The sequence below is a fragment of the Pipistrellus hanaki genome, assembly GCF_964339955.1.
Source record: "Pipistrellus hanaki genome assembly, chromosome: 7".
Taxonomy (NCBI): domain Eukaryota; kingdom Metazoa; phylum Chordata; class Mammalia; order Chiroptera; family Vespertilionidae; genus Pipistrellus; species Pipistrellus hanaki.
Window position 1 is genome coordinate 14,042,210 of NC_140509.1, and position 12,328 is coordinate 14,054,537.

The window sequence follows — 12,328 nt, forward strand, 5'->3', positions numbered from 1 at the left end:
GGCGGCGCGGTGCCCGGGGTTAGAGCTCTCCCCTGTGACCGAAACGATAATTAACCATCGCACGCGCTGCAGACGGCTTCGCTCCTCGCCGCGCAAGCCCGTCTCCCGCCCTGCGGGCCCCGAGGCAGGTAGACCCACCCGGGCTGCTGTCACAGTGGGTGGCACAGAATGCTTCTCCCGGTCTAGGAGGGTGGCTGGCGGCCCTGGGAAGGCCGAGGTGTCTGGAGGGACGAGGCAAGGAGACTCGCGCGCGCGCGTGTGTGTGTGTGTGTGTGTGTGTGTGGGGGGGGGTACTTTGGGGAGAGGTGGGAGAGGGGAGGAAAAAAAAAGTGGGAAAGGGAAATGCGGACAAGGGGGGCGTGGAGTTGGGGATGGAGAAAGGGAATGTAACATTAAATCAAAGAGGCAGGGCGGCGTGGTGTCCCCTGAACCCGCATCCTGACCCCGGGAAGGATGCCCGCCTAGCACCCTCCCCCTTTCCACCGCTCCCTGGCGCATCTCTTTGCAGAGGCCAGTCCTGGGGTCTAAGTCACGCGACGACAGCCCTCCAAGGCCATCTTGCCCTTGTAATGGGTTCTAGAATCTGCGACAGGCTCCAGGTCCCCTCTTCCGTGCCGCATCCTCCTCCCCCCAAACTCTTCAAGCTCGTCCAGGCCCCTTCAAAGGCGCAGACCCGGCGCAGGCTCAGCGAGGGGACCAGCGCTTTGACAGCCCAGAGGGAGGGTCCTGGCCGGTGGCTACCGGGGTGAGAGAGGCGTTTATGCTGAGCAATAAAAACACCAATTAATGGGAAGTCCATTGTTTTAAATAAAATGTGTGTGTAGGGGGGGGTATTGATATTTATCAACTATCTTGCTTCCTGAATACCGGGAGTTGGAGGCATTCTAATTTCTCATTTATTGATAAGATCACTTATTACGGTGTCAGCTCCCCTATTGGGAATCCTGGAAACTTTGACAACGGAGGCTTCTTTTTGCAAGCACGTTTTCACGTTTTCACAGAGCTTTGGGGGGTCTAAAGGAGTTTGACAGCAAGCAGGGAGCGCAGCGGTGCGCGACGTGGAGGGCACCCGGCCTGGTGCCCCCTTCTCAGGGGCGCAAAAGCCTCAAGCGGATTTCCAGGCTTTTGTGGGCGCCGCACATTGTTGTATTTGTTTTGAAGGCTCAGGGTTTGAGGCTGGTCTCAGAGACACCCACGTGCCTCTGACTCTCATCAGCGTAATGATTGCCTCAGCCAGAGCCGTGTCTATATAAACCACAAAAACCTAATCATTAGAAATCCCAGCCTCCAAAAACCACATTTTAGGTAAAACTGCCGCTTTCCCCCACCCCGTGCTCCTTCATCCTCTCGACCACAACTTTTTGGGGGATCCAAAGTCGCTTTTGAAACCCACATTGGGAAATAAATACATAAATAAATACCCGTCGAAGCATTTTGAATATTTTATTTTGTATTTTTACTTTTTTTTTTTTTTGGCCTGGGCATGGTGGGAAAGAAAGTAAAGACATTAATTTTTAGATGCAGAATCGACTTACTAAAAGATGAAATGGATGGAAAACTGCTGGAGTTTCTCCCCAGCAAGGGTTTTTGCAACTTATTTTAATCACCAGGATGACAGTTTTCCAGTCTTTTAAAAAAAACACAACAAAACTCATCCTTGTTCTCTAGGAACAAGTTTGAATATAGAAGAAGAAGAAGAAGAAGAAGAAAAAAAAACTGTCCAGCCACCCACTTGAGTTTCTAAAACTATTTTGACGCGTGCACCCCCGCCCCCATTTTTCGTGTCACTTAAAACAAAACAAAAAAACCACCCCAAACCCTGCAAAAATCTTCTCCCCCCCCCCCCGGCCCCCCACGGGAGCCACTCAGGCAGAGGTGGGGGTGGGGTGGGGGAAGGGTGACGAGTGCTGAGAAGTCAGCACAGTCACTCAAGAATTTTCCTTCCTCCTCTCCTGAAGTTACAACGAAAAAATACCGACAGTCAGATCAGCCCGCGGCTCTCTGGCGTCTCCGCTGCAATCTCCTCGGACCGAGAGGGGGTTCCTTGCCCCGGGGTGGGGGTGGTGGGGGTGAGGGGTGAGGCGTGGAGGAGCCAGAGGACGCGACCAGGCGGGATCCCTGCAGACCCGGCGCCGCTGGGCTCCGGCGGCGGCGCTCGGCGTCCCGGGGGCTCCTTCCCGCGGCCGGCGGGCGGCGGCAGCGGCTGCGATTCCAACGCGGAGGCTCCGGATCCGCCACCCCGGGATCCGCTGCCCGAGATTCACCTCCCGGCGCCTCGGAGCGCGGGGGTCAGGGCAGCTTTGCAAAGAAGCAGCAGGAGCGAGTGGACGCGAGGAGGAGGAGGAGGCGGCGGGAGAGGGAGAGAGAGCGGAGAAGGGAAAGGAAGGAGCGATCGGAGCCGGGGAGCCCGGCCGGCAGCCGCGGCGGGAGGACTCGGAGCGCGCGGCCGGCGCGGGGGGAGCGGCGGCCGCGGGGAGGAGGCGGCGGCCCGGGCCGGAGGGAGCCCGCGGGCGGCGGCGGCGGCGGCGGCGGCGGCGGGCAGCGCTTGATGATGCCGGTCCCCGGTCTGGATTGAAACCGCTCATCTCCACCGCTGGACTCACTCGGGGAGGGGGCGCCAGCGCACCCAGGACGCTGTGCCCCCAGAGACCCCACTCCACGCTGCAAACTAAAGCGCCCCCCCTCCACCCACCCCTACCTCCCGGGTCAAACACATCCTCGGGTCAAACACAGCCCCGCACCCCGTGGCAGCTGCCACCCCGGGTGTCCCAAAGGCACTCCGGCAAAAAAGATCTTCGGCGCCTCCCGGCTCTCCCCGCCCGCCAACCTGATTGCACCGCATCGCTACCGCCGGCCCCCGACAGACAGACTTCGCCCGGCAGCCGGCTTCCTCGGACTTGATTTCTCACCTCCGGAGCCCCATCACCTCCATCCTCATTCCCCTGTCTCGCCTCCACCCCACCCCCCACCCCCCAATTTCCTCCTCCTCGCCCCTCATTTCCACCCTCCTCCCCCTCCCCCGGCCACGCCGCTAACTTGTGGCTGTTGTGATGCGTATTCCCGTAGATCCGAGCACCAGCCGGCGCTTCAGCCCCCCCTCCAGCAGCCTGCAGCCCGGCAAGATGAGCGACGTGAGCCCGGTGGTGGCTGCGCAGCAGCAGCAGCAGCAGCAGCAGCAACAGCAGCAGCAGCAGCAGCAGGAGGCGGCGGCGGCGGCGGCGGCGGCGGCGGCGGCGGCGGCGCCCCGGTTGCGGCCGCCGCACGACAACCGCACCATGGTGGAGATCATAGCTGACCTCCCGGCCGAGCTCGTCCGCACCGACAGCCCCAACTTCCTGTGCTCCGTGCTGCCCTCGCATTGGCGTTGCAACAAGACCCTGCCCGTGGCCTTCAAGGTAAGAAGCTGCGGTGGCTGCTCCCCGCCCCCGGCCGGCGGGGCGCCGCGGGACCTGCCCGCCGGCGTCTCCTGGACCACGGAGACCACGGGGACCACGGGGACCACCGGCGCCCGGATAGGGTCTCAGGCCTCGCCTACCTTAGAGGCTCAGACCCGAGGGATCCCCCGGATGGCCCCTTTCCTCCGGATCTCCCCGCGGGCTTGAGCGCAATGACCCCGCACAGATCCCTCTCTCTCCCACCTGTCCCCGCAGCCGCCACCTCCAGTCCGTGTCCCCTCCATCTGCTCATCACCCCCTCGAGCCTCCTGGGCAAAAAGTTCTCACCCACCCCTCTGAGTGAGCCGCCTCCCCTCCCCCCAGAGCCTCCAGGTGCCCACTCTGGGCGCCGCCACCCCGCCCCCATTTCCCAGGGGTGAGGATCGCCGGGACACATTTCCCCCGGTCCACCCCGCGCCTTCCTCCCAGGGCATCCCGGCCGGCCCCTCCCGGGAGTCCTCGCGTCCGGCCGGTCTGGGAGTCCCCGATCGGATCCGCTAAGTCCCAGCGGCCCCGGCCCATCCCGGGCTCCCGGGAAGCGTGTTCCCGGGGTGACCGCTCCAGCAGTTCGCGCCCAGGGCGGGGCTCCCGCTGCGGCGCGTGGGCCGCGTTCCCCGGGCCCCAGAGGGTCGCGGGCAGACTCTCCCTGCGGGAGCCTGGGAGGCGGGAGGCAGGGCCGGGGTATTCGCTCGGCTGGCAGGCTCGCGCCCGTTCCCTCCGCCGGGAGGAAGGAAGGCGGGGCCGCCGGGGTCGCAGCGCGCCCCGAGACGGGGGAGCCCGGGAAGCGCGGGCGCCGGACCCTCGAGTGCGGGAGGCGCGGGCCGGCGGAGGGGGCGGGGGCTCGGGCCGCCTCTTCCCGCCGGGCCTCCTCTCCCGCCGCGCCCAGCCCGGCGGCGGGGGGACCGGGAAACCCGTGGGATGGATGCCTTCCCTTTACCAGCCTGGAAATTGGAGGTGACAATTTTTGCGGATTCGCCTCTTATTCCTTCTAAAGGGCTTGGATCCCTAAGCTCCCTCCTAGTTTCTGTAAGGTTGTGGGAGGCTCGGGCGGGGGGCCGGGGTGCAGAGGGTTTGGGAGCGCGCTCCGCGGCCTCCGCCGCCGCAGCCGCCACCAAGGCCGCCGGGGCCGTTAGTTTGGGGGCGGGTGTCCGAAGCGGGTGTCGCCGGCACAGGCCGGCGGGTTGAGGGTGTGAGGTCCAGAACAGTAGCCTGATGGGTGTCAATGAAGCGTCCCCAATTGCTCAGGCAGCCCTAGCCTGGGGGAGACGCGGGGCCCCTAGGGCGGAGCTGGGTTGAAGGGAAGCGGGTTCCCGGCAGTCGCGGGACTAGACGCCTGGATGGAGGGGGCCGCCCGGTGGAGCCATCCGCGGGGAAGAGCCTCCTCCAAAAGCCGCTGCTTCTGGCCCCATCTAGCCTGGACCATGGGCTCTGGGATCTAAGGAGAGCAGGGTAGCTAGGGGATGGGGTAAGGGTAAAAAAAAGGAGGAATCATGCCAGATTCTTCACTGTGGACCTGGGGCCAGACTCCCAAGGCTACTGGCAGTTCCCAGTTGTGGATTGCCCCCATCATCCCCCGTCCCCCCAGGCGTCAGTTGAGATTCCATGTGTGGGTGTGGGTGGAAAGAGAGGAGTCCAGGTCAATTAGAGCTGGTTATCTCCCTGGGTCTTCTATCAGAACAGAAATCAGAGTGAACTGTTATGGACAGGGGATGCTGCATTCTGGGGCAAGTTTCATTTTGCACTTGGCTCAAGAAATGTATGTGTGAGCGCTCTAACCGTCCCATGTCTCCTTTTATAAACCACCCATTCTGTAGGTTGTTTTCTTATTGAAAAGCTCAGAATAGTGTAGCATCTTAAATTTCTGTACAGGAGGTATCTTCTACAATGTTCCTCGTCCAAGGGCCCAGAATTCTCTAATTAGCTTTTATTGATATTTCCAACCCTCTTCTCCCCAAAAAAACCCCAAACATCCCCCCCAAAACCTGTATAATAAGCATATATGTTGTTTATACAATGCCACAAGTCAAGTTATGTGAAAATTTAAGGATAAGTGCCTGCATTTTTAAAGATAACAATTAGACGTTTGGTGGTCTACATTCTGTTTGTTCTGCCAAACATGGTTAGGTATAACTGTTTTGAACTATTCTTTCATATTCATGATGCTGAATTGATTTCGAACTTTAGTATTTTAGATAGAAAGGGTGTTTTGGGCACACAGATAGGATGCAATTAGTTTGACCTATTCTCAGATTTTGGTTGCACAGAGGGCTCTGTGCCCCACCACCTTTAAAAAATTATTTTAAAAAGAAATTGCTTTCTTTGCTATTAATCATATTTATGGTTACGTAGGGTGATTTTACTTGTGATCAGCAAACAAAGCCATAGATAACACATGACCACATTAAAATAAGTATTAAAAACGTATCAACTGAAAAATAAATTGAGTTAACCTAAAATGTGAACTCCCATATCTGTGTTTAACAGAATTCAAATAGTAGGTAGTAGCTGAGGTCCACTTAATATAGAAGTTCTGTCTCTGCTGAAAAGGATGTGTAGATATTTGGAACATCCAGATATAGGCAACAATTTCTGTTTTCATCTGAATGTTAGTAACAGCAGACTCTCTTTACCTTCCTTCTGAGATAAGAGCCTGAGAGCAGTAGACTTCCTACACTTGCAACAAAACCAAATACATCTATAATGAAGAAATAACATGAAGAAGTCCCAGTTTTAAAAGTAATGAGAACAGTTTGGATATGATAAAGCCATGTGCCATACAAATTATAGTGTTATTGGGTAGATAACAGGTACATATTATATCTTCAAACACACAGAGAACGGAATTGTTGAGAAATCTGATATTCACATCAATACAGTATTTATTGAGCCTGTATTTTATGTCCTTGACACTGAGCTCACCACTGTAAGAGAATCAGAAATGAATTCAATGAACTGTGCATTGATATGTTCATTTAAAACAGTGCTTCAAAGTGATATTAACCACGTATTGTATTAAGTCCTAAGTAAAGTGTTAGTATTATCCACCTGATCTTGTTTAGGGATTAAACAAGAATCCTTAATTCGTTTCTACTCAACACCAGCATACTTTAAAATATATAAAGTTGTTTATAAGCATTGTATTTTTAACAAAGTTCTGCAGTTTTGGAACGTTCAGTCCTCCCAGGTGTCAAGGAAATGGAAATAAATATTTTTAACATTTCTTTCAGGTGTATCTCACCGAAAGCTTAAAATAGTTAAGACATACTATTAGAAGATCCCAGGCCTTTCTGTCCTTGAAATTGTAGTGACAAAAAAGCAGTTTGCAAATTCATCCCTTTAGTTAATGGTCAGATAGGAAAGAAGAGAGTAAGCCAGCCCTGCATCCAGTAGCACCCTCGCAGTGAGGGGTCTGTCAGCATTTCCACCATGAAGCCTGGTGTTCAGGGTTCATAACTAAGTTGCTTTAAATAGCTTCAAGCTGAAACACTATGCAGAAATTTTAAGTCCAGATGTACATTTTAAAACTATAGTAAGCGCACAGCTATTGTGCTGTTTTAAGTTAGAGAACATTGCACTATATATTTACCAGTATCATATGTTTTTCTGGCAATGTTAAAGAAAACACATTTTTAGATATATGATCTATTACTCATAGTTAATTCTGTATGCTTAATGATAGCTTTCAGTATTTGTCATAAGTAGGGTTTCAAAATGATGGAGCAATGGGCTGAAAATAAATTTTTTTGACATCATTGGCCTATTTTCAGAAACAAATATGCAACTAATAAATATTTGACACTAGTGAGTTGTATTTTCCTTACATATTGAATGATCAGATTTTTATGTTTGTGTCTTTTTAATATAATTATACCTAAACAAAGAGAAACAGGTTATTAAACTAGTTAATATCTTATTAAGCCTACCATGAACTGTTAGGCAAAATTATGTAAATCACAATAGATTTCAAGTTGTGTGAAGATAGACACATTTTTTGTGTTATGCCTTTAAATACAATCCAATTATTTGACATTAAAAATGTTAGGAATGAATATATAAGACATATTGGTAAAGTAATTGAAATAAAAACTTTTAGATGGAAAATAAATATTAGAAAACTTACATTTGAAAACAGGCATGACAAGGTATCTTTCATTATATTTTCCCTTTGTCATTGCTATGTTTGTATCCTTCAAAAATTTTTCAGAATATCTATTGTTAGATGATATAAACCAACTTAAAACATGGCACATATATTCTTGGTTTAAATTGGAATAATTTTAATCTATTTTCTCTTTGACATTTATTCTAAAAATTATGAAATGACACTTTATATTGTATTTACTTTTTTCTCTTCCATTCAATGGGTGTTCTTAAATTCTAGGTTAAACTTGAAAAATTAACTGTAATATTTGTGAAATATTATTTGTGAAAGTTTTTGATAGTTTATTTAAAGTTATCTTTAAATAATTACCATAAGATTAAATTTTTTTCTTGTTGCAACTATTTCCATACTTTGCTTTTATTTCAAAGGAAGATTTGATCAGATTCTATATTAAAAAATAATTATATTTCAATTTTGCTGCAAGTACAACATGCCAGATCATATTGGTGTGTAAGAGTAATTGATTAGTTAAGACTAGACTTCTGTTCATGGAAATGTAATGGGCAATTTTTATTTCCGTATAATAAGACCACAAAAACAATTTTAAGAGTCTGAGTTAATTCTCTACTGCTCTTCTTTCAAAGTAATTTACAGATTTAGTCATAAGGAATCTTATACAAAATTTCAGTAGTGTTTCTAGAGTTAAATAAATATCCTTTATTTTGTACAAGCTGCACATCATGTGATTTAAATACCGGTTATAGAGAGGTGTGCTAAATAAAGGAACTTCTTTCTCAAGTCCGAAATGCCAGGACGTAAAATGACTTCTTTTTCCCATGAAGTTTCTTGAATTTGTAGATTTTATGTTTTAAAAACACTTAAAGACGTAGTTGTTAAGGTTTCATCACAAATTATTCTCTGTAGAACAGAACTTTTGTATTGGGGAGCACGGAAACTAACTTGAATGTGTGCTTACTCCTAACTGGTTAAGGAGCAATTTTTGTCTGCTCTCTCTGCCCCTTAAAATGTTTTCCATTGCTTGGGTTTGGTACAGATGAAATGTGCAAAAATTTCTTGATTCTTTTGGTTTTCTTTTAGATAAACATAGTTGAAAACCTTCAAGGGAAACGTTTTAGCTTCAGAAATCTACTATAAAAAAATCTCAAACATATAATTTCGCTCCTGACTGGTATAAACTCAAATATAATACCCCCTTCCCCCTTTTCCCTCAGAAAAAAAACATTAGGCAATGAGATTTGGTAGCGTATATAGCAGAAAAAAAAAAAAATAACCCAATATATTTAACCATTAAAATAGAGTTCAGCCATAACAGGAAAAGTTGTCACTATATCATTTTAGTTAGCATTTTTTTTAAAGGCCAAGTTCTAAACCTCATAGAAGACTCACAATTTGTGATTACCTATTTGTTTTCTTATTAAATATAATACGTAAGACATACCAGCATTTAATATGGTCATTATTATGCTGCTTAAGCAAAGTAAATGGATTTATGTATTTCACTCTTAGGGACCTTTTCTTTCATATTTTCCCATATTGAATCAATTTTCCTTTTCTTCTAACTAAAAAAAACCCATTATGTTAAAAATATGCAGTAAAATAATAATGTCCCAGAGCTCTTGAAGATCTTCATATTGGGGCAGATTTCTTTACTTTCTTCTGAAATTTAGCCGTACTGGAGAGAAACCCATCAGCAGTTATCTTTTATCTTTCAACAGCAACAAAAAAAATCCCAGGACATAAAGTGAAGAATTACATATTCAATAGAATCCTTTAAGGATGCTCCCAAGTAAAAGCCTATATTTACCACATAGCAGACTTGGAATAGAAGTGAGCCTCCTCATCTTACAAAAAGTACATCATTACAATTACACTCTATACTTATACAGTTTCTTCTACATTTTACAGACTTAAAAAAGTTATTTCCAATTTATGTTGGAAAACTGTGGTTCCTGGAGATGAAGTGACGTGTATGAGATCATAGCAGAGGTGGGGGAAAAAGCAGGGCCTCTTGAGTTTGGGGGCATTCATTCTCTTCTAAACAGTACAGCTTTTCCACCTTCCTTAGTATCCTTACTGGTTCCATATTTATTTTGACATAGAATGCCACACACACAGCAGGTGTTAAAACGCAATATGCTGAGTGTGAAAAAAAATGTCCAACACTGAGACGAATCCTGGCAAATGTAGTCAATTATTTCAGTATTTTCAAATGTTCACATTTTTGGCATTGTGAGTTTGAAAAATTGAAAAGCCCATTGCCCCCATCAGCAATACAGCATTACCTACATGGCCGGTAGCCACTTGAGGCACTAGATCAAGTATGCAGGGAGGAAGTCATGTTCTCAAGGCATTTACCTTTGACCTGGGACTCTTCTCAGATTGAAGAGAGTAACCATATACGATGAGTAAAGGATCTTTGGCGTGATTCCCCCTCCTCTGGGATGGAAAAAGTTGTCAGAAAACTAGTTTGAAGCAAGGGCACTTGCCTCTAATGAGGCGTGCTGAGTCAACCTTGAACTGGGACTCTCTCGTAGAGTTTTATCTGGTAGCCTCACAGACTGCTGGCTGTGGGACATGATGCTTTTTTTTTTTTTTGGGGGGGGGGAGCTCTTTAATTTGTTTATTTCAAAGGTATTTATCCAACACTTACTATTTGCCAAGCAGTTTTGGGAATTGGGCATAGTACTGAGCAAGACAGATAAAGGGCCTTCCCTCTTATAGTTTTCAGCCTAACATAAATCTGGACTTCTAGGAGTGAGTCTCAGTTTTGGGCTAGTATATCAAAAGGAGTAGATACATTATTGATACATGCAAATTGAAATGAGGATTATTTGAGCAAGGTGGAATGCTATGGAAGTGGGCTTTGTAATTTAAGGAAAGCTCTAGAATTTTAAACTGAATAACAAACTGCTAAAGAAGGAATGGAATTGAAAAATAGCCTAAGATAAAAGCATGGGTTAAAAAATGACAAGTTCATTGTTCCCCTCCCCACCCTTGACTGGAGCAGAGGACAGAACAAAGGAGTATTGAGTTAGGGTTCATGGGTAGGAGAAATTAAACCCCAAAGTACAGTAACAGTGTCTGTTTTATCATAGTCTGAGGACTCTGCTTTGATGAGAGCAAGTATGAATTGTATTGGGAGCAGGGAATTAAATGCTTAGGTTTGCCTTATAGAGGAATGGGATATTTGCCAAACAGGCAAGCACATATGGATGTCAATGTCAGAGAGTGAGGAAGAGATGGAAATAATCTGGATATAGGATCCTGGAAGTTAGTTTAGAGAAAGGACATTATCAAGGGTCAGTGTCCTGGTAGTGGACTATGAGTACTGTGCTTTATACATGACAGCAAAGGCTCTGCACCAGCATTCCCTTCCCAGGCGCCATGTTCATCCAGGCACCCATTGGGAAGTTAGCTGACCCCGGTTAGAAGTGTGATCCCCAGCCTTGGAGCAGTGAAGATGTGTTTTAGCCTCAAAGACTGATTATGCTGGGCCCTTATTTGCCTGATTAATCTGCCGAAGGTTAACTGTGGAAGGTTAAGGAGGCAAATGTGTCATCCCAAGAGGTCAGATGGGGAAAAGACAGAACTCATTTGTCAGTCATCATGATTAGCCTGTTTTATGTCTTTATGCTGGACCTAGACTTTATGCTTCTTGGTGACTGTATATCTCACTGAGTCCCAGCAGAGTGGACATTTAGTAACTGTTTGCAGTATGACTGACAGTAAGTAAATCTAACCCAAAGCAAGGAGCTGGAACATAGTCCTGAATACCACACCATGTTTAGGCCTCCCTATAGTCAGGAGCTCCAAAGCTTCACCTAAACATCTTCTCCCGTAGAGCGGACTAGACTTTCCTTTCTTAGCCTGTGACCCGGATGAGACCACACCTCAGGCTGCTCCTGGCTGCAGACAGGCGCTGCCTTAATATGCACAATGCAATCTGCAGATGGGGCATCAGCGTTCCTTCTGTGGCCTAATTCCTATGGACAACCTAACATGGGGATTTAATAAAAATGTATATATATATTCCGTGAAGAATGCAACAACAAATGAAGGGAACTTTTGCCTGCCTTTGAAATGGGTGGACCCTGCAACGTTGGTCTGTTTGAAGTGGCATCCTAACCCATATGCAGATGCTTCATTTCTGTCTGCCATTACTGGACTAGAGCACTAAGTCCTGACAAAACACATCGTTTGCCATGAGCACGTAGTCTCGGTTTTTAAGCTTTCCTGATGTGCCATTATTGCTGCTGTGTTTCCTATTTTATGTAGGTGGTAGCCCTTGGAGAGGTACCAGATGGGACTGTGGTTACTGTCATGGCGGGTAACGATGAGAATTATTCTGCTGAGCTCCGAAATGCCTCTGCTGTTATGAAAAACCAAGTAGCAAGGTTCAACGATCTGAGATTTGTGGGCCGGAGTGGACGAGGTAGGTCTCTGATTTTTAATATTGGTAATGGAATAAACACATTAGGATCCTCTGATGACATGTAGACTAGTCTGTATACAAATCAGCACCCTCTTCTACTGAACTGAATTATTGAAGGTTTTACTTAAATATGTCCAGATGAAGCGGAGTGTTTCTCTGAGTGCTCAGGCTTTTTTCATTTGTTTTATGATATTGAATATTCAAACAAGGTTTTCAGAGAACTCTTTCCTAATTTCATGGGGTGTGAGCACATAAGGTGGAGAGAAGAACAGTTGGAGGTTCAAGCTATGAATTATGAGGAGCCAAACAACTGAGTAAATTTAGTGGCAAAGGGGAAAG

The 12,328-nt window shown here is 47.4% G+C and overlaps 1 protein-coding gene across 3 annotated transcripts in view; it reads left to right on the plus strand.

The window, feature by feature from the left end:
• RUNX2 (RUNX family transcription factor 2) overlaps positions 1-12,328 on the plus strand; it is a 222,534-nt gene that overhangs the window by 92,239 nt on the left and 117,967 nt on the right. For 2 of the 3 annotated variants that reach the window (XM_084889810.1, XM_084889811.1), the window contains exons 3-4: positions 3,067-3,395; positions 11,833-11,989. In XM_084889810.1, the coding sequence (XP_084745936.1) occupies positions 3,067-3,395; positions 11,833-11,989 (486 nt within the window). Of the gene's footprint in view, positions 1-1,007; positions 3,396-11,832; positions 11,990-12,328 lie in introns of those variants that run through there. The other variant, XM_084889812.1, reaches the window with a different exon arrangement.